The 21455-nt window shown below is 49.0% G+C and overlaps 9 protein-coding genes across 9 annotated transcripts; 5 read left to right on the top strand and 4 right to left on the bottom strand.

Moving 5' to 3' along the window:
• Positions 1-183: 183 nt before the first annotated feature.
• On the top strand, positions 184-2660 carry UREG_02722 (uncharacterized protein; the record flags this gene model as incomplete). Its single annotated transcript, XM_002543160.1, has 3 exons — positions 184-426; positions 475-1319; positions 1370-2660. The coding sequence occupies 3 exons, from the start codon at positions 184-186 to the stop codon at positions 2658-2660; spliced, it is 2379 nt and encodes a 792-aa protein (XP_002543206.1).
• Positions 2661-3368: 708 nt separating this feature from the next.
• On the bottom strand, positions 3369-3725 carry UREG_02721 (uncharacterized protein; the record flags this gene model as incomplete). The annotated part of the gene is made up of 1 exon (XM_002543159.1): positions 3369-3725. The coding sequence occupies one exon, from the start codon at positions 3723-3725 to the stop codon at positions 3369-3371; it is 357 nt and encodes a 118-aa protein (XP_002543205.1).
• A 2127-nt stretch (positions 3726-5852) lies between these two features.
• Positions 5853-6638, top strand: UREG_02720 (uncharacterized protein; the record flags this gene model as incomplete). Its single annotated transcript, XM_002543158.1, has 1 exon — positions 5853-6638. The coding sequence occupies one exon, from the start codon at positions 5853-5855 to the stop codon at positions 6636-6638; it is 786 nt and encodes a 261-aa protein (XP_002543204.1).
• Positions 6639-7146: 508 nt separating this feature from the next.
• On the bottom strand, positions 7147-8223 carry UREG_02719 (uncharacterized protein; the record flags this gene model as incomplete). The annotated part of the gene is made up of 1 exon (XM_002543157.1): positions 7147-8223. One exon carries the CDS (start codon positions 8221-8223, stop codon positions 7147-7149), a length of 1077 nt encoding a protein of 358 aa, XP_002543203.1.
• Positions 8224-9270: 1047 nt separating this feature from the next.
• UREG_02718 (uncharacterized protein) lies at positions 9271-10065 on the top strand (the record flags this gene model as incomplete). Its single annotated transcript, XM_002543156.1, has 1 exon — positions 9271-10065. The coding sequence occupies one exon, from the start codon at positions 9271-9273 to the stop codon at positions 10063-10065; it is 795 nt and encodes a 264-aa protein (XP_002543202.1).
• Positions 10066-10326: 261 nt separating this feature from the next.
• UREG_02717 (uncharacterized protein) lies at positions 10327-12731 on the bottom strand (the record flags this gene model as incomplete). Its single annotated transcript, XM_002543155.1, has 3 exons — positions 10327-11741; positions 11881-12191; positions 12412-12731. The coding sequence occupies 3 exons, from the start codon at positions 12729-12731 to the stop codon at positions 10327-10329; spliced, it is 2046 nt and encodes a 681-aa protein (XP_002543201.1).
• A 695-nt stretch (positions 12732-13426) lies between these two features.
• UREG_02716 (uncharacterized protein) lies at positions 13427-14663 on the top strand (the record flags this gene model as incomplete). Its single annotated transcript, XM_002543154.1, has 4 exons — positions 13427-13585; positions 13672-13968; positions 14029-14107; positions 14176-14663. 4 exons carry the CDS (start codon positions 13427-13429, stop codon positions 14661-14663), a joined length of 1023 nt encoding a protein of 340 aa, XP_002543200.1.
• A 791-nt stretch (positions 14664-15454) lies between these two features.
• UREG_02715 (uncharacterized protein) lies at positions 15455-18636 on the bottom strand (the record flags this gene model as incomplete). The annotated part of the gene is made up of 3 exons (XM_002543153.1): positions 15455-16141; positions 16202-18263; positions 18317-18636. 3 exons carry the CDS (start codon positions 18634-18636, stop codon positions 15455-15457), a joined length of 3069 nt encoding a protein of 1022 aa, XP_002543199.1.
• Positions 18637-19729: 1093 nt separating this feature from the next.
• UREG_02714 (uncharacterized protein) lies at positions 19730-20590 on the top strand (the record flags this gene model as incomplete). The annotated part of the gene is made up of 2 exons (XM_002543152.1): positions 19730-19792; positions 19853-20590. The coding sequence occupies 2 exons, from the start codon at positions 19730-19732 to the stop codon at positions 20588-20590; spliced, it is 801 nt and encodes a 266-aa protein (XP_002543198.1).
• Between the last annotated feature and the right edge of the window lie 865 nt (positions 20591-21455).

The following is a 21455-nucleotide window of genomic DNA, read 5'->3' as shown; positions in this document are numbered from 1 at the left end:
GGCCCTTGATTGTCGCATCGTATTACATCGGGATGATGAGCGGCCTGCTTTCAAAGATTTCTCTCTAGGAACGCAATTTGTTATAATTGAAATTACTATCGTGTCGATGCGACCCTCAGCACCTCCCATTGTGGGCCTACCAATGGACGCCGGGGACCCAATGGCTTCCGGGGCTGATGCACGATGTCCTCGATCACTGATACCACAATTCCTATCCTGTCGTTATTGACTGCCTTGAAACGGTCAGGACTAGGGTCTTTGCCAAAGCGCGCTTCGATTCCGTTCCTATCGTCACTGATAGGAAAACCCCTTGATCGGGCCAGTCTTATCATATACAGTATCCGAGGGTATCTGCTGAGTGAAGAAGATGAACAATTCTTACGGACTGAGAAAGAGAGACGGTCCCTCTCTTGGAATCTTTATAGCGTGGGTGCCGTGTTGAGTTTCAAACCTCTTTTGTTGACGACCTTGTAGGCTTCAAATCTGCACGAATGGCTACGAGCAGCGGGGGCATTGGACAATTTTGAAGGAAATAATGAATGGAAACTGCTTGACGAATCGGACGAATACGATTATACCTTAGTCCGAGATAAACTGGATGATCTAGAGCGGGCGTTAAGTCATAAGGATTTCGGGGCCATCATACATAATATTCGGACGTCGCTTGGTCGTGACCTCGCCAACATGACAAACCCGGAGCTCTACAAACATACGTATATTGGTACCAAAAATCTAATAGATTTGTACGTCACTACCGCCACGAATGCAGTCTCAATGGTTTTGGACATTGCGGAAAATCTAGAGTTCGGCATCGAAGAGTCCCGGCATCTCTTGGAGCAATTGCACGCCACGCGCCAGGGCTTCGGACGGACTGCGTTGCTGCTGTCGGGTGGCGCAACGTTTGGAATGAACCATACAGGAGTTCTCAAGACTCTTTGGCAGATGAGGCTTCTGCCACGGGTAATCTCGGGTTCCTCTGCAGGAAGCATCGTCGCCGGTGTCATCTGTGCGCATCTGGACAGTGAAATGCCAAAGATCTTTCTGTCCTTTGGCAGTGGTGACTTTTCTGTGTTCGAATCTGGCGATGAAGTGGAAAATATAGGACGCCGATTACACAGGTTTCTTGCATCTGGGTCTTTCTTTGACGTTGGCCACCTGAAAAAGGTCATGCGGAGTTTGCTAGGCAACGTAACTTTCCTCGAAGCATATAATCGGACGAGGAGGGTTTTGAACATTACCGTTTCTCACGCAAATCCTCACGAGCTTCCTCGGTTGCTGAATTATATCACTTCCCCTAATGTGACGATTTGGTCGGCAATGTAAGTAGGGCTCACTTCGACCGTTAACAAGTAGTAACTAACAGTCCCAGCGTTACATCCTGCTCTGCTCCGATGATGTTTGCAACCTCTCAGCTAATGGCAAAGGATCCGACGACCGGAGAAGTACGAGAATGGGGCGATTCACTGGTTCAATGGATCGATGGATCGGTTGACAGTGATCTGCCAATGACTAGACTTGCGGAAATGTTCAATGTCAACCATTTCATTGTCTCGCAAGTTAATCCTCATGTGATGCCCTTCGTTCCCCCGGAAGAAGCATTGTTATTTGCAGAACTTAGCAAACGCCGGCAAAGGTCTGAGGACAGTTCGCTGGACTTTGCCAAAGAACTTGTCAAGGAGGAAATTACGAGCAAAGCCAGAATGCTGGCTGAGGCCGGGATACTTCCCAACGCGCTGAGGAAATTTGCTTCGGTCATGAGTCAAGAGTATTATGGGGATATCAATATTTTCCCGGAAATCACTTATGAGGTATTTCCCAGCATGCTGAGGAATCCCACGCCCGATTTCATGTTGCGGGCCTGTCTCAGTGGTGAGCGCGCCACATGGCCGAAGCTAGGGCGGATCAGGAACCACTGTGCAGTCGAGTTTGCTTTGGACGATGCGGTGATGATAATGCGTGAGAAAATTGCCGCGGCTGCAAGTGAAGCCGATATACCTATGGAGAGGATATCGTCCTACCTTGAGGGGGACATGTTCCTAAGGGAGGCACCGCTGGAGGCTGACCCGGAATTGGTGCAACAAGTTGAGGAGCGCAAGGCTCACGCGCGAGCTCACACGCACGTCAACGCAGGCCATCGACCCGAAAGCGGCAAAAGGGCTCATTTCAGACCAGACAGTCAACGTGCCAGCAGACCCCATGCCCAACATTCTCGTTATAGAACAAAACCATCGAGACCGGCGTTAAAGACAACACAAAGCGTCCCCCGCGATAGAAGCCCGTCTGCTGCTTCCGCATCAAGCCTGAATAGGCCCTCATGGACTAATTGCCGGTCTCTGTCGAGCATGGATTCGAGAATACCAACAAAATCGGAGAAACACAGGGCAACAACCCCCCCCAATCGCCAAGTTTTCATCCAATCACCCATGCTTCCTACTGATCATCAGCACGCCACTCAACCAGCTCACAGAGCAGTTAACTCCAAGCTACCTCTGCAGGGCACTCATCTACCGCACTTCATCATGGCGATTGAAAGACGTACACCTCAGTCGCAAAGTTGCAACCGTGACTATCGCAAACTTCTTCGAAAGAAGCCGAGTGACCCGACGGATTGGTCCAAAAATAATCAAGCCATCAGTTCTGATAGTCATTACTTCTCCTGAGCAAGGATCGGCTGATGCTTTGCTCCAGCGGGATTCATGGGAAAACGCACGGTTTGCGGGCCCAGGTTCCCGGTAAGAAATGTGCTTTGTCGCAAGTTTTATACCATTTGACTTCATGAATTAAAGAGACGCACTTTTCTCAGTTGTGAACAGTTTTGTGCCTTGGTACTATTGTGCATTGTGGGAAGACGGCTGGCTGTCTTCAAGCGCATTCGTTTGCCTAGTTTAGGGAAGCCTATCAAGCCAGACTGCACGCGATAAAAGAAATTATATACGTTGTTTCCCGTGGACATCATGATGGAGTATTGAGAGGCAGAGTGAGTGATCAGACTATCGATCTTTCAACCCCGCGAATCAGAATGTAACGTATAGGCGAGATCACCGGTTCCGACAGTTTGGTCCAAGTGAGACAGGATTTCTGCATTCAGAAATGCGACAGGCAGAAATACACGCATGCCGCGTGAGGAATAGCACTGTATGGAGACTGATAGGCAGGATGGGAGGGACAGTCACGATTGTCATGATCGTCGATGATTCGCGCCGAAAGTGAGAAAGAAACCGAAACAAAGGAATCTGTGGGCGAGGAAATCAATTTTCGCGGGGCGTTATAATGGGCCGGACAATTTGCGGTCTTCTGACCCGATCAACCATGCGAGCACCGCGCAGTATGACTCGTGGGTGAGAAATCCTCGGTGAACAGGGGGGTCATCAGCCCAATCTGTCGAGGCCGGACCGCTGGTCGAAGATAGAGGCGTAATATCTGGAGACTTTCCTTGTCACACCTCCTGCGAGTAGCATTGTCAAGACCGCGGCTTTATTTCTCGTCAACACATCTCGACGAACGCCTCGAGCCCCGTTCAGGCCGCCTCCGCTGATCGAGTCAGTGCCTCCCCAAAACACGGCCCTCGATAACTGCTGCGGAAACCACAGGTTTTGCACATCCTTCCACAGACTCTTGATTAGAGTTACCACCTCGCTGCCTGTGCCATTTTGTCGGATGACGATGCGGGGGGCTCCCTGGCGATGCGAGGCCAAGGACGGGGCTTGGCACGGACTGCAAACCATGACGCCTCAACCGCGCTGTCGGGACCTCGCTCGCGTCGCGCATCCCAGCTGGTATGATGCTGGTATCGGGCCTGTATTTTTGCATCACTCCCGCACTGGAAAGGGGGGTCACAACGGGGGGTGCGTCACAACAGCGGACTGCTCACAGTCACAAGCGGGAGCCTGGAGGACAGCCAACCATGTTCTCAGGGAGGCCGCAGATGGGCCAGGGTGCCAAATGCAGTGAATCAGTCTGCAGAGCAAAAATACAAATCATGCCAGGGTTGGGGTGGGCTTAATACGACATCCCCGGCGCACACCTTTGTCATGAGTTACTCAATCTCCGTCAAGTCAGTTCCCGAGCCGCGGTCCGACGATGCGGCGATCTCTGGTGCTTCTCGCCGACAACACCATGAATGAAGCTGCTGCTGTCCTTGCCGTTGACCACGCCAGCGACTCTGTTCTGCAATCCGGAGTGGGCTTTCTTAAGCGCCAACCCAGCGCCCGGCCCCTGATTGGCTGAGTCTGCGGAGCTGGTTCTCATTCTTGATTGGTTAATGCCAATGACTAATCGCGCGAAACCGCCTGGATCGGGCCAATAAGAACGGGTGCACGGCCCCACCCAAACAATGCGGCGCAAAGCAGGCGCTAAGAGCCCTCCAATCAGACGCCGGCATCAACCTCGTCGTCCGAACTTTGGCGGTGCGCGCTCTCGGTCTCTCACTGCACATGTCCGCCCAACGCCGCCTGTGATGCAGCGCGTCCGCTGAAACATGCAACGCACATCCTTCCAGAGAGCAGAGACGGAGCTCAAGCACATGTGCAGTTCCTGTTTCATTCCGGAGCGCCTCGTGTGATCCCTGGCCAAGCTCCCTGTCGCCGTTGACCAGGATATAAGGGCGGTCTTCCCCCGCTGCCAATCCGGGCGGCTGCCTGCTGGAGGAGGGTCTGAACGGGAAGAGGATAGGAGACACCAGCTCTCGCCAGCAGTCAGAGGCTCGGGTCACGATGCTATAGATTCAGCCCCGTTTACAACGGCCCAGAGAGCGTTGATACTGTATTAGTTGCCCCAACGCCTTCGGGGATATCAGGACTCATATTTTCGCCAGCTAACCCTTAGGAGTAACTCAACTTCTGGACGAAATTCTTTTTTAGTAATCGTAGGCTGACGCGATCTCCTTCGAGTCCTTGGTAACCGGACATCAGATCCCCCGCGGAGCTCCAATAGCCTTGCAGCGCCTCGAATTCGACTAATTGTGGACTGCTTTGTCCACAAGGATCCTCTGAATGATGATGATGACTCCTCGACTCTCGACGCTCTCAATCGCCAATTGGACAATCCCCCTCGCCTCCCGGAACTTAGCCTGCGTCTTGGGGGCCACACCAAAGCTTGTCCCGTTTATTCCTTGACCAGGGCGCCATTATCCTGCCAGACACTCCTGGTCCTCTGCCCGCAAAGCGCTGCAACTCGAAACAGGAATTCCTGCTTGGCCGACATGTTTCCATCCACCCTTCTGGCTGATTGCAGCGTTACAAAGTCAAACACAAATCTCTCAAGCTCCATGCTCCAGGTTGTTGTTCGTGCCGTGGTGCACGGTGTGGTATTCTTAGAGACGCCATTATAACCTTCTATTGCGGCTTGTCTGTGCTCGTGCGACGCTTATCGCCCATCCTCGATGGATGGATTGCCGCATGCTGTGGAACAGACAACCTTCCTGCCCTCAGGCTGGCTACCTGCTCTTCTTTCATTCTTATTCTGAATCATATTGTTCTTGTGTACCACCGCCCTCTTGTCGCGCTTCCGTTCAGCGATTTGTGTGCCTTGCTGTGCAACACCGCCCTCTTTTCCTCTCTTTGACAGACCGTCAGGACTAAGCTTTGATCTTCGGCTTCCGAGATCCGCAAGTCATATTCCGGGGCCCAGCAGCTGTGCCGTCGGGACTCTTTATGAGCAGAGGCCTTCTTAATATGCACCGCCCTGGTCGGCATCGTTGTTTGGACTTGAATCTTTTACTTCGCGTTTCCTTCCATTTTTCTCCATCCGACCTTCCAATCCTTTTGATCAAGAGCGAGATACCCTATAGGGGAGCCCTTGCTATCGCGAACCTAAACTGAGATCTTTACTCTGTGGTTGACGTGGGTGAGGCAATGACAACCTCATGGGTCAAATGCTGTTTCGAGAGGGGCCGGTTGGGCCAAAGGCACCGAAAAGGAACCAAACAACTCGACGAGCGCTACGGAGACATAGCAATTAGCGGGCCCATGGACGGAGGCTGGAACCAAGTACCATCTTATCCCTCCGAAAAACGCTCAACGTCCGTCCCACTATCGCGCAACAGCAGCTCAAAACGCAAGAAGGAGCAACGTCTGGGCGTTGGTCACTTTCATTTCAAGGCGCATTCGGGCACGCAACCATTTATCCGCACTGAAGACACTGACTATGACGAGCGGGCAAGACGATCGCATGACAAGCCACCAGATTTCGTGTACAAACCGGCCAGTGAGGCGTTTTTTAAAGATATGGCAGAAATCGGCCGGTCCAAGTACCCTCCTCCTTCGGCATCGATTGTCGATAAACACCAACGGCAAATATCTGTGCAGAGTACCAGCTCTCTCGAACCGACTTCCCCCGCAGATATCCCTTGCCATCCTTCGTATCAAAGGAACATGCAAGCCAGCCGTGGTCTATCTCCACCCGGACTCTCGACGAACATTTTTCATAAATCGCCCGTGCACACACAGTATGCGCGAGAATGCAGCCCTGCTTTGTCGCATCGATCGATATTCGATGACCACGCTTACGATACGAATGAAGAGGAGCCGGAAAAGCAAGTCCAGAGCCCGCAGCTGTCAATGCCAAAGACCAAGCAAAAGAAATCAAAACGAGTCGTCACGGAGGAACTGGTGCCGTCCACGACAGAACTTTTCGGGTGATTTCGTTTGAAACGGCTAGTCGCTTTCATTTTAAATTTTTCGTTGCAAATTTAGCGATTCTTAAACGGGGTTTTGTTACGTTATTTCAGGATAGGGGTCATGTATTGGGCGATTAGCCTTGGGATGGAGTGAATTGTTTTCATTTATTTATTTTCTTCTAGTTTTGACGCTATGATACCAGGGAGCTGTTACGCACAGATTGGAAAGTGCTTTTGGTCTGGCTGTAGGCCAATATTCCTTTTCCCTCTTTTCTCTTGAATCCTAATAGTTTCTAAAAGGATACTCCAAACACAGTTGCGGACCCGCCGGAATATTCACCGGGCCCATCTTTATTTAGCAGTGAGGTGGTGCATTTTAGAATCATAGACTCAGATATGAGGTTTCCTCTTTCAACTACTAGTAACATGATCATGCTAGACTGTGGAATATCTGGATTGACCGTGCATCCCTCACACATGGTTACTCTACACACCTCGCTTCGCCCAAATCTCGCTGCAAAGCACAGCGCTTAGGGTGTCTGTGGGTTGTTTTCCTTGCCTGTCCACGAGAACGAATGTCCATATTCTCGATAGTATTCCAGTTGGTCTTCTGGAAGGAATTCGGCTCTCATTTCCGGCGTAATGGAAGTTTCCGTGTGAGCAAACACGTTCTCCAGCCATGCCTGGTAGTCCCAGTCGATCCAATCTTTAAAGTTCGCATGCTGATCCCATGCTACATTCCAGCGCAGCAAAGGGGTGATGAATGTGCCGGGAAGACAACGTTGCTCCAGCTCAGGGTTATCCAAACACCATAGGCGAGACATCCAATTGCTTTCAAAATCTATGTGAACAACCCGGCGAATCCTCTCGCGAAGATTGCGATCCCACACCACAAGTGCGTTCCTAGGGTGTAAGTCCGTCAGACGTACATCCCGATGGTATATGGCGGATTCTCCGTCAATCAGAAGCTTCATGATCCGTTTTCGCTCTTCCTGGGTAAAGTCTTTTGGATCGAGGTCTCGCATTGACGAACCTGGAATAAGCTCCATTAGGATGAGCCGAACATACCGACTCGACTGACCGACGGGGAATTCAACTGAGTATGACCCATAGAATGTGGGTATCACCGTGCCTTGAAGGTCAGCGAGTCTGGAGTACGAGGCTGCTTCGGTGGTATAAAATTTATTGACACAGCGAAACGGATCAACACCATCATCATAATGATCAAAGTAGAGAGGATCGTAAAACTTAGCCACCACAGTCGTGACATTTTGCAGGCTTTGGGGGCAGCCAGGAGAGGTCCTGAGGATGTTGACGGCAACTACCTGCACACCCCTCTTCTCACCGGTATGAATCTGGCGTGAGATTTCGAATTCGACAGTAGCATTGCCAGTCGAGCCCTCCCACGGAGGATGTAAAACACAGCGCTTGAGGGGGGACAACTTTACTCTCTCCTCTCTTGCCTCTCGGTCCATTAAACAATCATCTGTGCGCTTTCGAACTGGGGGCGGTGGTTGATGGGCACGAACAGCAAATTTCTGGCCGTTCGTGTATGGCAGAGGTGGCGGTTTCTCATAATACCCGCGTTGGTCAGAGGATAGATACATTATTTTGCAAGCAAAATGTTGACTGAGAAAAACGAGCTGGATGCAGAGACGTTGCAGGGTGACTTAGTAGAGACAGGTTGTGGCAGCTTTATGCGCAGAGGACGAGCTCATAGGAGGAACGATGTGCTTGGAATGCTTTGTCTTTAGGCATCCATGCAGGCTGCAATCGCCCTTTTTCGACTATGAAGAGCCAGGCAATTCACCCAACTAGCCAACTAACTAACTAGCTATTTATAGGCTTGGTTGGTTATTGACCCCAGCGAGCATTTCCAGTTCACCCAGCTTTAACCGCCCAATGATCCCAGGGCAGTTATGCGATTTGGCCCCAGTAAGTTACCTCACTCTCCTGACAGCCAGTCATTCCCTCAAAACCTCCGACAACTGACACTCCTATCGCAGATAATCCCTTTCTCCGGGCGGCAATTCAGGAACTGTTATTCGCTGGTATGGGCCACGATGCATGGAGAAAATCCAAGGGGTTCATAGGATGAGACAACGCTCAACGAGGCAACCATCAGGCTCTGACCTCTGGTCCCTGGAGCACCACATTCAACGCATGCGTCTGAGCACTGACTGGGCCTGAGAACTCGCTTCCAATGATTGGACACCGTGGCTCAAGGCATTCCCCCCATCGCATGGCTCCATTGGGAAACATGGGCACCTCTTCTTCCGACCCAGGATTAGAACGGGTGCCTATTCTCTCGGAGACATGACAGGGCAGCCATGAGAATGTGATTTGTGATGTGCCTGCATGGGCTGCTGCAAAAGCGTTTGATGACGCGCCGTGGCTGTCTTTCGGGCAGCAGAAGACAGTCGCATAGCTCTCTGATGACTATTGCTACGGTCGATTTGCGAGGATAAATGGGCTGGCCATCTTACCTCATAAGCATTCTTTTCAAGAGCAAAACAACTTCTCTTTCAGTTGTCTTTCCTCCAATATAAACAGTGCCTAAGCGTCCGGCCTCCACAGTGTCGATTGTTTTTACAATTTCCTGCTCTGCTTCTTCCGAATCGAACAGTTACACACCGTTGAACCCCTAACCTAACATGGATAACGAAACTATTTCCATCCTTCAATCGTTCCGTCGCCCATTGCCAGACGTTGAAACTGCGGACGTATCGTACAGACATGTCACTAGTGCCGCACCGTCCAACCCGGCACAGGATGCCATTCCTCTGCTTCAACGAGAAAGCAACGAAGAGTTGTTGGGCCTCGCGGCACAGGCCCTTCAGACTCAGTCCAAACAACCGGCCTTACAACAAAATATGCCCTTACACGAAGCCTCTCATTACCTGGGAACAGAGGGGGATATACTACGGATCTCAGCTTTGCAACTTATTCATCCCATCAATGCTGTTCTATCCCTTCTGATTCCCAACGGAGCTAAACTGCTATGCCGGGCTGAAGTAACGTCGCCAGACCAAACTCCACGTACAAACCTCAAGTGGATTTACATTGACCCAAGTGGACAAGACCAAGTGGTGGCGATTTTGGAATACAAAAATACAGGAGTAATCCACTTCGAGAATTGGGCGGGTGCAATCACCCTTCCTGAGAACGCCGTCGAACGCCTTTTGAACGCCAAAGAGCAAATCAATTCGACATTCCTTGTGGGAAACGCGATAATTCTCTCCAAGCAACTTGTGAATTACGAGAGCGTTTGTAGTGATATTGCACTATTTGATTGGAACAACATGATGGTGTTCGACTTTGCGGAGACAAATGAAGATCTCCTTGTCCCCAAGTTTACTTCTGTTGTTTTTGAATCAGACCCCCTTCACTTCCGGTCATTGCTCCTTGGAATGATTGTGCGCAGCCTCAAAAGGCGTGGGATCATCTAAACTCCCAAGGCTCCTCTGTTGGCTGGAAGGAGCACTCTTCATATGCAAAAGACACAACACTAGTTTGATTATGGAAGAGGCGATAGCAGTTCTACTGGTATAGGCCAGTTGTGTGCGGGGAATACGGGCTTCTCTTTCTGTTTGCTTTTTCGGCTATTATACAAAGTATGTTGTGCTGTTCTTGTCTTTAGTTATAACCATCATGTAGCTTTGTCAACTCTTGAAATAGTGTCACATGAAAACAACATCTAGTTATATGACTCAGGGCAGATTAAGTGTAATGCAAGGCTTTGCCGTTTCAGTATGCCATGACTTTCTCACCAAGTTGAGCGTTGTAGCTTTCCAGTGTTCGATCACTTTGGCAGGGCACGATAAGACCAATTTCGGAGTTGATTTTCCTGTCTGGATAAAAGAATCTACCCCCCACAGTTGTCGCATTATTGGTTCAATATCGGTAATACGAGTATTGCAAGATACCGCAAGATGATGGACTGCCCCTGCGTCCGGCATCGGGGAAGGGTATCTTATTGCCATACGGTTTACATCGTCGCAAGGGCCATCATTTTCGACTAGCAAAGCTTCCTCGGCCCCGGAACGTTTGCCTTTGCTAATCAGACTTAAGTCCAGGTGATTGTTGTTTGTTGCTCTTGCTGCAAGGTTGATAGTAGCGTGTTTGCGTTCAAAATCTATGGATTTTTCAAGCGAGAATGGCGGTGGATGTAAAGCATGTAGGGGATTCGACGACGCTCTCGATGGCCCTAGGGAACGCGGATCCCCTTTGCCCGTTTCGATTGATGGTTTAGGGGTAGGACATGAAATTCGAGGCGTGTTGATCGGGTCTCCAAATCGTGCCGCCAAAGGAATTCCAAGGTCTGCATCTCCCGGTTGTTGTACCGAATCCCCGCCAGCGGTGCGCTTCGGTATTCGATCTAGGGGGCCTGTGCTCATCCCTTCAACAAACCGCTCAGGTCTAGGGCCCCCATCATTTTTGCTCCCTTGCGATAAGATCCCTTGTCTTTTCGCGTGTTGTGTCTCGATTGCTGGCAGTGTTCTTTTGACTGGCGAGTTCTTCGAATCAGGACGGGATGACGGAGAAGGTCCCAAGTATAGATATCCGTTTATAGAACTATAATTCGTTTGTGGGTTGACATTATTAACAATAGGTGACGATGAGTCTGGCGATGGTGTCAGGAGACTGGAATTCGAGGCTCGACACCTCTGTGCAGAGCTGCGTTTTGCTAAAGACCATGGATTCGTATTGGGGATTCGCCCCGTGCTCCTATTAGTCCTAGACGTGCTATTACACTCCAGCTGTTGAGCAGTTGGCCCAAATGGGGTTGCGAGTCGAGTCTGTTCCTTATTAAGAGGTTTACTAGGTGTTAAACCTAGAAAAAGATTTTGATCTGGATTATGCAAGTTGTGTGAGGCGCCCATTTGGGAATGAACCTGGTTCTCGCCGCGGGATTGGAGTTTGCCGTATATTCCTTCAAAAAGACCCTCTACCGCCTCAGAAACCAAGGCTTGATTTTCGAACAATACATCATCTTTTGATGGTTCGATATTAACATCATAGCTTCCTTCTGCGCAGAAAATATATAAACATAAGAACGGATTCGCAACCGTGGAAGAGGGAAGACGTTCGAAGGTATATTTGATGTATGATTTATAAATTTTCACTATATCTTTCGCTAGGCCTTTAGCCGGAGACAGCGGTCGGCCATCGACAAATATAAATTGCCCTTTGTTCCCAATTTTCGAAATATCTTTGATTGTTATCAACCCAACTCAAAAAAGGGGCAATTCAATGGCACGTACCGGCGTCTAATTTTGGAAGTATGGCATGAAGTCGGATGCCTGAATGGGATTCATTTTCACGGTTGGGAATCGAGTTATTGACAAGATCCGTTGTTTGACTTAGGCATTGAGCCATCACGTCCACACCGATGATTTTGGAAATTGCATCAGTCACAGATGGGTTTTGCTTTGGAGCGTAAACCCACGCAGAATCCTGCTGGTGCTTTAAGATTTTGAGAGAGAACCTAACATGCACGCGCGACAGAGCATATTCTTGAAGAGTCCTCCTGATTCTCGAAATATTCTGTGTCGAAGATTTCAACATCACTTGCCTGCGGACTGGTAGGTTATTTAGAAAGTTGGATACTCGCACTGAAGTCCCAAGCGGATGAGATACGATCGCTTTGCTATCGCAAAGTCAGGGCTAAGGGCATCTCCTATCCTTACACGGGCAGACACACTTGCCTCAGCAGGTCGCCAGTACGGCTGAATGTCAAGGCCGAGGCAGCGATTTCCCCTAAGCTCCGGGTGGTTATAAGAAGGCAGTCACACATCTCTGCCGTGCTAGCTAGAGCCTGTCCCCGGAATCCTAGCGAGCTACCGCCCACATTTTTCAGATCCTCAAGAGACCTGATTTTACTGGTATGATTTCTCTTGCAGACGAGGTCTCGATCCTCGAGGGGTATGCCCAGGCCGTTATCCTTAACTTGAATTGTATCAAGGGTATTAGAGGACAATTCAATAGAGACGATGGTGGCGTTTGCATCCAGTGCATTGTCAACGAGTTCTTTGACTACACAGCAAGGGTCATAGAGTGCAGAGGCGGATCCGATGGCCTTGGCTGCGGCCTCGTCGAGCGCAGCAATGGGCATTTTAGTAGCCTTAACTCAACAATGCAGAGGCCACAGCCTGGTACAGAAAGCATCGCATGTCCGTTCAATCCTGCAGAAGACGGCTGGAGAGAAGTTCGTCGGTTGATAAAGGAGGTTGAGATTAGGTTAGCATGTGGGCCCTCGGTTCCTTCCCCTTTACCGCATCGGGCATGGCGCCAGGGGATGCTCTTGGCGCCAGTGCCACCATCGGATGCTTGTTCCTGAAAACCTTCAACTCTCCAAATACGCATGGAATGATAACCGCACCGACACAATGCGCGGATTCTCCGTATCTCAGTTAGCTATCCCTGCCGTCTCAATATTGATCGCCTTTCTTTCATACTCTTCCCAGTACCTGTTTCGCCACATCGAACCCGGGCCGCTCTCCAGATCCCAATCCATCAAGTTCAATGCTTTAGTCGCATGCATCTGGATATGTTATGTACGGGCGTGCATAACGAATCCAGGTAGTATTCCAACCAGTTGGAAACCTGCTGCTAGTGAGGCGGACAGTGCCCCTGTCGAAGATGGTGCAGACGTCGCAATGCGTCGTAGGCAAAGATGGTGCCGGAGATGCGACGCGTTTAAACCCCCAAGAGCTCACCATTGCAAAACATGTAAAAAGTGGGACTTTACTGGAAGATTATTCTTCTACGTTCTTTCATTGATAACATTCGAATAGGTGTATACCCAAAATGGACCATCACTGTCCGTGGACGAATAATTGTGTCTCCCATTTTACGTATCCACATTTCCTCCGCTTTGTCTTTTATGCTGTTATCTCAATGATATACCTTGAATATCTTTTGTACGAACGGTTAGCCATTTTATGGGGTAACCGCCATTTACCGAGTGTGAGTAGTTTCAAGGAGCCCAAGTGCGTTGCACAAATACAAAAACATTACACATGGGCTAACGACCTGATGCATTATCTATAAAGTATCTTGGTCCTTCTATCATACAGCTAGGACATTTGCTATCGCTCGCCGGTGTCAACTCGGTTGTTTTGTTCGCCCTTTCCATTTTGCTTTCGCGGACATTGTGGATATTGTTACAAAATCAGACTACAATCGAAGGATGGGAGATTGAAAGACACAGGACTTTGGTGCGGAGAGCTCGTGTGTTTGGGGGCTATCTTGACGGACCAGACGGCACCAAGATTCGGATTCAAAAGCAGGAGTTCCCTTACGATATTGGAATATGGCGGAACATTCAGGATAATATGGGAACTGGTAACGTCAGTAACTTTGAATGAGAATCAACCCTTATATTTGACGCTGATATATATACAATACAGTTTTTCAGCTGGTTTTGGCCGTTCTCTCCATCTCCTCGTCCAGGTACTGGGCTGGAGTTCGAAGTGAATGGGTTTGATGGTGAGCTTATATTAGGCTGGATTTAAGGTATTGCGTTTGTGCTGATTTTGGTTGACATCATTATACAGACCCTTCTCTTTCGTGGCCACCGCCGGATCCAGATCGAATGTATCGACATGTATTGCCCAATGGAAAGTGCCAAAACGACATGACTCTTGGCCAGCAAAACTTTGACCAGGACGATATTGATGCGTTTCGACGACGGCAAGAGTTAGACTACCAACGTTACCAAACTGAAGCTGGCGTTATGCGTCGAAAGCCTTTTCACCAGAGATATACGGACAACATAAATACTGAATATATTTCAGATCCAAGCAACTCTGTTAAAGGTTATTATTCGTCGGATAGTGGCGAGGAAGGCTGGCGGAACTCAGATGGAGACCGTTTACGTGATTTTGGAGTCGACGAGGAAGCAGAATTTTATGACGAAGATGATGTTCCGTTGGCGGTTTTGATTGAACGACGAAAAAACAAGAAAGACCTCGCAGCTCGTACCGAACCCGCAGCAAAATCCTCCACAAAACCCTCTGACCCTAATTCTCACCTTTGGGAGTAGGCCTGTGGGTTTGTATTTGTATCGGTCCCTTTCTCCCCATTAGTGCAAACGCCGAATCAACTTTTGGGACTTCAAAACTTGAACCATTGTGTCGGAAGGAGAACGAAACCCCAGTGCGTTCATATGCATTACTCCACGAAAAACACCGTCGTCCACCGACTCTCTCGCATTATAACCACAGCCATTTACCGAAAACACTGATCGTGACTCGGTTAAATTGGATTTCCGGTTTTGAATCGATAGGCTAGCTCGCAATACGAGCGCATATAAAAATATCCGCCTTACACGTTACTTAGCGATGCTCAGGAGGGTAGGCCGAACTCAACCGATTCTATTATCGTAGTCAAAGGCTTGCTCAAATCTGAACTGCGTACTCTGCACTACAAGTGTCTCGATTGAATGTATTCTTGTCAACAAGCGATCTTCCTGCCTAACCTAGAAGAGGCAAGCTTGGCTACATACAAATAAGGATGAAAATCACAAAGGAAATTACTAAAAGGACGAAAAGGCAAGCTTTAACGTTTCGAGAACCGCATGAACGCTCAAAGTATCCTCTGTAGACGCTTTATGGGGTATAAGACTCGTGGTCAATAAAACTTGAGAGAAAACGAAAAATCTGGCAAGGCTTTCGTAACTTCGTTAGATGCGACAGTATTCAATTGCAGAATAAGAAAAAAACAACGTCAGCCGCTTGTAGCTTTTGCAATGATGCAAACGGGGCAAAGGGACGGGGAGAACATAAATATCCGAATGTCCAAAAATCAAACACAAAGAGAAGAAACATCAAAATTCTAAAATATTAGCGCCTTCAACCTAGCTTTTAACTCCGCAACATCTTCTGCGTCAACGGACTCAATTTCTCCATCGCTTTTGAGGGATAAAGACATGTATTTGCTGTCACCACCCTGGGCGCCAACAGTAACCCATACAAACTTTCCTCCCGCGGGTGCTGCCCACGACTTTTCCTGAGGACCGAACCAGAACATATCTGAAGAGTTGTGTGACATATCAAGATTACCCGCTGACAAAGACGTCGGGTATGTTGATACGGTGGCAAGGGTTTGCGACAGGGACGTCTGAAAAGAGGAGGCTGGAGGCGATGACGAGGAGGACCTGGAGAGTATTCTCCCTCCCAGCCTACCGTGTGTAATCCAACTCTCGAGGACCTCGATGATAAAGTCCATTTTTTCACGGAACGAATTGGCCTCAAGGATTTCGTAAAACTTGTACTTTCCCGTAGTAGAGTTGACTTCCCGCTCATCAAACAGTGAAGAGAAGTAGTTGCTTGCAGAGTCAGTAATGACTGCTCGAGTGTCAAAGCCATTGGGATGCATTTTGCCCCTTGCCCTTAAGTATCGCGCTGCTGATGGTGCAAGATGGAAAAAATCTATTTGGCAACAAATAGGGGTATCAGACAATCTGCCCGGTTGTCGTTCGGGCAGTGATATGACCAGCTTAGTGTGATCTGGGAAATTGAACTACAATCCAAGTTAGTAAACCCTCTTTTTGCGGCCTGTGAGTTTTGTGTGGAGGCATACTTGAAAAGCTCCATCCCCAAATCCCCAAATTCCAACATTTCCCAACCGTTGATAGAACCTCACATACTGGCCTATTGAACCATCTGGATCATTCTCCGCTGGGGTCTGTTCCTGAACATCTTTTCCCAATGATCCTATCATATATTTTCCAAACTGATCGACTAGCTTCACCCGTTTTATCTTTTCCGTATCGTTTGTGCGAATTTTCCTCGCCAATTCGCAAGCGGAATGCTTATTTGTGTCAAAAGCTTTGGCTTCAACCAGCACACGCTTTACTCCTCCCCCTTGACTACGTCGACGAGGGTCAATATCAATATTCTCGTAAAACTCAACTGCTCGCCCATCTCTAGGAACTAGCTGATCCACTTCTGAGTATGTTTTTTCAGCTGAGCCCTCCTTGGCTCGAGCTCTGAGTCGTATATGTCTTTCCCCATCTCTGACAACAACGCAACTAGCTGAACTGCCCCGATCAGCTTTGAATACACAACCAACACTGCCATCATCCAATACGTAGCCAATGCCGTATCGGTTAGTGTAATCTACCCATTTCATTACGTATGAATGCGGTTTGCTGGGTGCCACCTTTTGTTGCCGACGGCGTGTTCTCGTGAGCGTCCCCGTGGCCTGAGAACGAGAACGGCAAAGATCAGAGAAGTAGGTTTTCAAATCACCCATAACTTCACGGATACTTGTTCCGGGCATAATTTCGGCGTCCTCATCAGGGCGGATCAAGGGCCTCAGCCCAAACGTTGATTTCGATCTGGTACTGACGCTTGATGCACTTGACTTTGTAACGTTATCACTTGTACTTCGGGATCTCCTCTCGGCCAGATTCTCGTAGCTTGAGGTAGATAACTTGGGTTGTAGTTTAGGTAGCTTTCCTTCACTTTTAATTCGTGGTTTGTCCTCGACTCCACGAACAGGCAGGCTCTCATGTTGTGTCTGGGCTGATACAATAGTTGTAGATCGTATACTGGATTTCGGATCAAAAGACATCGTTCCTTCCACCATAGTTGCAAGGTGTTGTCTTGATTGAGCTCTAGTTCTACCAGCCATCAAACCAGTCGGTACAGACGTAGATTTAGACAAAGTACTTGAGGGCACTGTACGATCGCGAAGAGAGCTATTATACCCGGATACTTTGCCGCGAATAGGCCGCTCGCTCAATAAATTCTGGACTACTGCTGCTGTAGGGGCTCCTTCTCGGTACACTTCGCTCTTGAGTTGGTGAAGTCCACTTTGGGTATTGCGGATGCGACTTTCTCTTGCTGGCTGGCGTGGTGGTAACGCTTGCTGTCGCAAAAGCGCAGCATGGCTTCTAGGTTGCGCTTCCTTTCGCCTCAGCTGCGCAGCCAATGCTAGTTGCGATCGTGCTAAAGTAGCAGCTTCCACTTTTGACGGTATATTTCGAATAGGATCTTCGTCCTCAACTGGAGATAGTCTGGTTTCAGTCTCAGGGCGTAATTCCTGTAGGCTCCAGTCCGCATCATCTGGAATACAGCAATAAACCTGATCCCTTGGTAGAGGGATGACTGGTTGCATGCCCAGCTCTTCTTCCACAGCACACTCGGCAAACGCAGATTTTGAGCAGCGTTTACCAACAGGTCTTCGCATGACACCGGTGTCTTTCTTGCCGACGCCACATTCAGTGTAAAAAAGGTCCTTGCAAATGGCGTACCGATCTTCCATGTTGCTGACGTGTGATACCTTTGAAATATACCTGGGCCCGTATTCAAGTCCATGGCCGATTTCAGGTTTGTCCCCGCGAGGATCTTGATTTCTGATCCAGTTTGGTTTCGAAAACCGACACTCGGGATTGAGCTCACAAGGTATACAGCCAGGATACATATCAAAGAAATCATGGTCCACAATTTGATCGGGCTCTGGGCGTTCGTCCTCATCCAAGCTCAAACAGGCACTGAGGAGGTCCTTTGCTTCTGCGGGAATGTAGTTTGCGCACTCAGAGTCCTTTGGCCAGGTGTATGACAGATTTCTAACCTTTTTATAAATTTCTTCCTGTGTTTTTGATTGGAACGGTGGGAAGCCTGTAAGCATAGCAAAACTGACCTATATCAGCGTGGCCTAGTCATCACAGAGCTGTGAATGTGAACTTACAAGATAACTCCCAATGACCAAATATCTACTTTCTGGGTGTGGCCGCCCTTATTTTTATCCAACACCTCTGGGGCAATGTAATTTGGCGTTCCACACAGTGTTTTCCGTCGCTTTTCGTCTTTTTCACTCAGGATGATCGCGGCCAAGCCAAAGTCTCCAACTTTGATATCCATATTACGGTCCAGAAACAAGTTTCCCATTTTCAAATCTCGGTGGGCAACATTGCGCTTGTGTAGATATTTAACAGCACCGCAGAGTTGAACCATGAATCTCCGAACTTCGGGGAGGCTTAAACTTCTCCGCTTTTTGACCATTTCCATTACGGAACCGTTAGGGCACATCTCAAGGACCACATACGTATTCGACTCGAAAAGCGAATGCACGGTAGAACGTCACGATATTCCGGATGCCGCATTTTCGAATGTATTTGGGAGCTCGGTGCGGAACTGTTTGAAACATCCCAATTAGTGAGCTAGCCCGGCATTTAACACACTTTGTCAAAACAATACCTTTTCGGCCATTTTGCGCTGTGGCATTTCTGACTTAACAACCTTCATCGCAAAGAGACGACCGTTGCGACTCAACTTTCCCTCGTAACAAACCGCAAATCCTCCTCTTCCCAGGAAGTTCCCAGTGACGTATTGTTCGCCATGCTTTCCGGGTTCATAAACTATGGCTGGTGGTGGTGGGGCATGGTTCTTCGATGGGGGGGGTTTTGAGGCTGGCAGCTCGTTTGAAACTGGCTTCTTAACTAGGTCCGGCTTTGGTTTCGGAAGGATGTTCGTAGAGCGAGGGGACAGCGCCGCCATTATCACAACAATCAGTGCTCAGTAAAATCATAGATTTCAAACAGTGAGCAGAATCTTTAGGCTTCGTCAAGTATTGACCAGCGGGGAGGAGCAAGCGCCTCCAAGTATCTGTGCTTATGAGCCGCGACTGTCACAACCGCATAGGGATTCTACCAGCGCCATGTTAGCCTCCGTCCTAGGGCCAGCGGTAGAGATGCGATGCTCACCTGAGGATAAGAGAAAGTCAGTATCTGCACTGCGAGACGAAATAGATGAGCCGACGTACAAACCGTCTTTCTGCGCACCGAAAGAAGCAAGAAGTCCCTCGAGACGATCCTTTTCTCAAAGCGGAAGTTTGTCAACATTGGCCCGGCAACGGGATTTTAGTCCCGCCGCGCCAAGCCATTTAGCTCCGGGTGATTATGTCATCATCGGATCGGAATTCAGGCATCAGAATTCAGAATCCGATTCAGTAGGCTGGAGGTGGAGGAATCCAGTTGCAATCCGGTTGATGAAGCTGCGGCCGATGAGTGCGTGACAGAACGAAAAAGCTTGCTTCGACTCTTTGCTTTCTTCCGCCTTTTGCGCGCTGAAGCCCATGCACGGAGAATGCCGTTGATCAACCATGGCAAGCATCACGCTCAAAATATCCTCCCTCATTATCCGCACGCTTTCAAAGCCTATTGCTGTAAGCTATCAATTGAAAATGGGTTATCGCCTGATAAACAGCTGATTTGGTGCTCTTTAGAACCAAATCAAAGCGCAAGCGCGAGAACATGAACGCTTTCGTCGCATCTGTGTATCTTTCGCCCAGACCATTCACCGGGTCGATATGCGACTGCGACTCGGCCTACTCCAGAATAGCGCTCAACTAGAGAAACAAGCCGCTCGTGAGGCAGCGGAAGTTGCGAAAAAACGCAAAAGCCAAGTCCCTACGGTGAAGACCGAATCGCAGCTGAAAGCGGATGAGGCAACAATCGCAAAGGAGAAAGAAAAGGCTCTGGATCCTCCTAAACCACGGATACGACCGCTTTCTGAGGCTAAAGCGATTGACACGGGAGCAAATTTCATAAGCGAGACGTTCCTATTCATGGTTGCCGGAAGCCTTATCGTGTTTGAGTCATGGAGATCCCGTAGAAAGGCTACGTCGAGAAGGGAGGACGTAGCAGAACGTTTGAGCGATCTGGAGGAATCTGAAAGGGCCGCCAGACAAGGCCTCATTACCTTGGAAAAAGAAGTTTTGCGGTTACGAGCTCAGCTGGACAAGATACCCCCAAAAAAATTACAACGGATCCTCCCAGAGGCAATTCGGAACGTCGACGAAGAGCCGGAAGAGCCCAATCCCCAAAGTTTACTGGACAAAATTTACAGCAAATTCCAGTGGCTTCGGGATACCACCCAAAAGCAAGAACCACAGAGTTTGGGGACGGACACTGCCATTCAACCATCTACCCAAACCTCTCCAACTCTTGGAGTCACCAAGTGACTTTCTTTTTACCGCGTTTCCCTCTGAGGCACTGGCACAATCAGTATATATCTGGTCTCAATATATGGTCTTCGGTCGCCATACTCGTTGCAAATACCCACTCACCGTGCGATGACCGCAAACTTTCAGGAATATGTTCTCATTTTCTGGTTCCAAGATACCCATCATTCACTATTGGATATTATTGCTCTACTCAAACGAAAGGGAAGGGAAAATTGTATAAGATTCATATAGCTCTCATGCATGTGTTCTACTTCTTTCCTATTCAGGAAGGCATCATTCATCCGAACCCAACCTGTTCACCACCATTGTCCTACGAACCACCGAGCCGTCTGCCGTCTCTATGAGAATCATAACTTTCCGGTCTGCCTCAGCGATTTCGAATCACAGACGGGCATGTTTTGTACGTCATTAAGGAAACGCCCATTGTGGCGGGTGGTTGGACCACTCCTCGCCACTGCGGAAGCTTGGAAACTACAAGGTACCCTCGCCTCAACCGCTTGTCTACTTCCCCGGTGCTAACCAGTCTATAGAAGCTAAATTAAACACTCACGACTTCGAGTTGCCCTTGAATATTAGTGAGGAAGGGGTTCAGAGAAACCTCTGTGTCATTGTCATGACCTTTTCCTCAATTGCGGATCCAAACGAAGATGAGACGGTCATCCGTCTGGAGCGGTTCGCAGCTTTGAATGGTGCCAGTGATCTTGCTATAGCCCTTTTGCTTTCAGAGGAAAATCAGGCAGGGCTTTATGGCCACGAGGTAGATCTAACCGCCGTCCTACTACTACAGAAGCTGTAGGTGCATTGAATTCCGGTGGGAAACGGCCTGAAGATGTAAATTAGCTAATCCAGTTCTTACATCGCT

The sequence above is a fragment of the Uncinocarpus reesii genome, genomic scaffold, assembly GCF_000003515.1.
Source record: "Uncinocarpus reesii 1704 scaffold_1 genomic scaffold, whole genome shotgun sequence".
Lineage (NCBI taxonomy): Eukaryota > Fungi > Ascomycota > Eurotiomycetes > Onygenales > Onygenaceae > Uncinocarpus > Uncinocarpus reesii.
The sequence above is the reverse complement of the archived record's forward strand: the minus strand, read 5'-3'. Positions and strand labels throughout refer to the sequence as shown.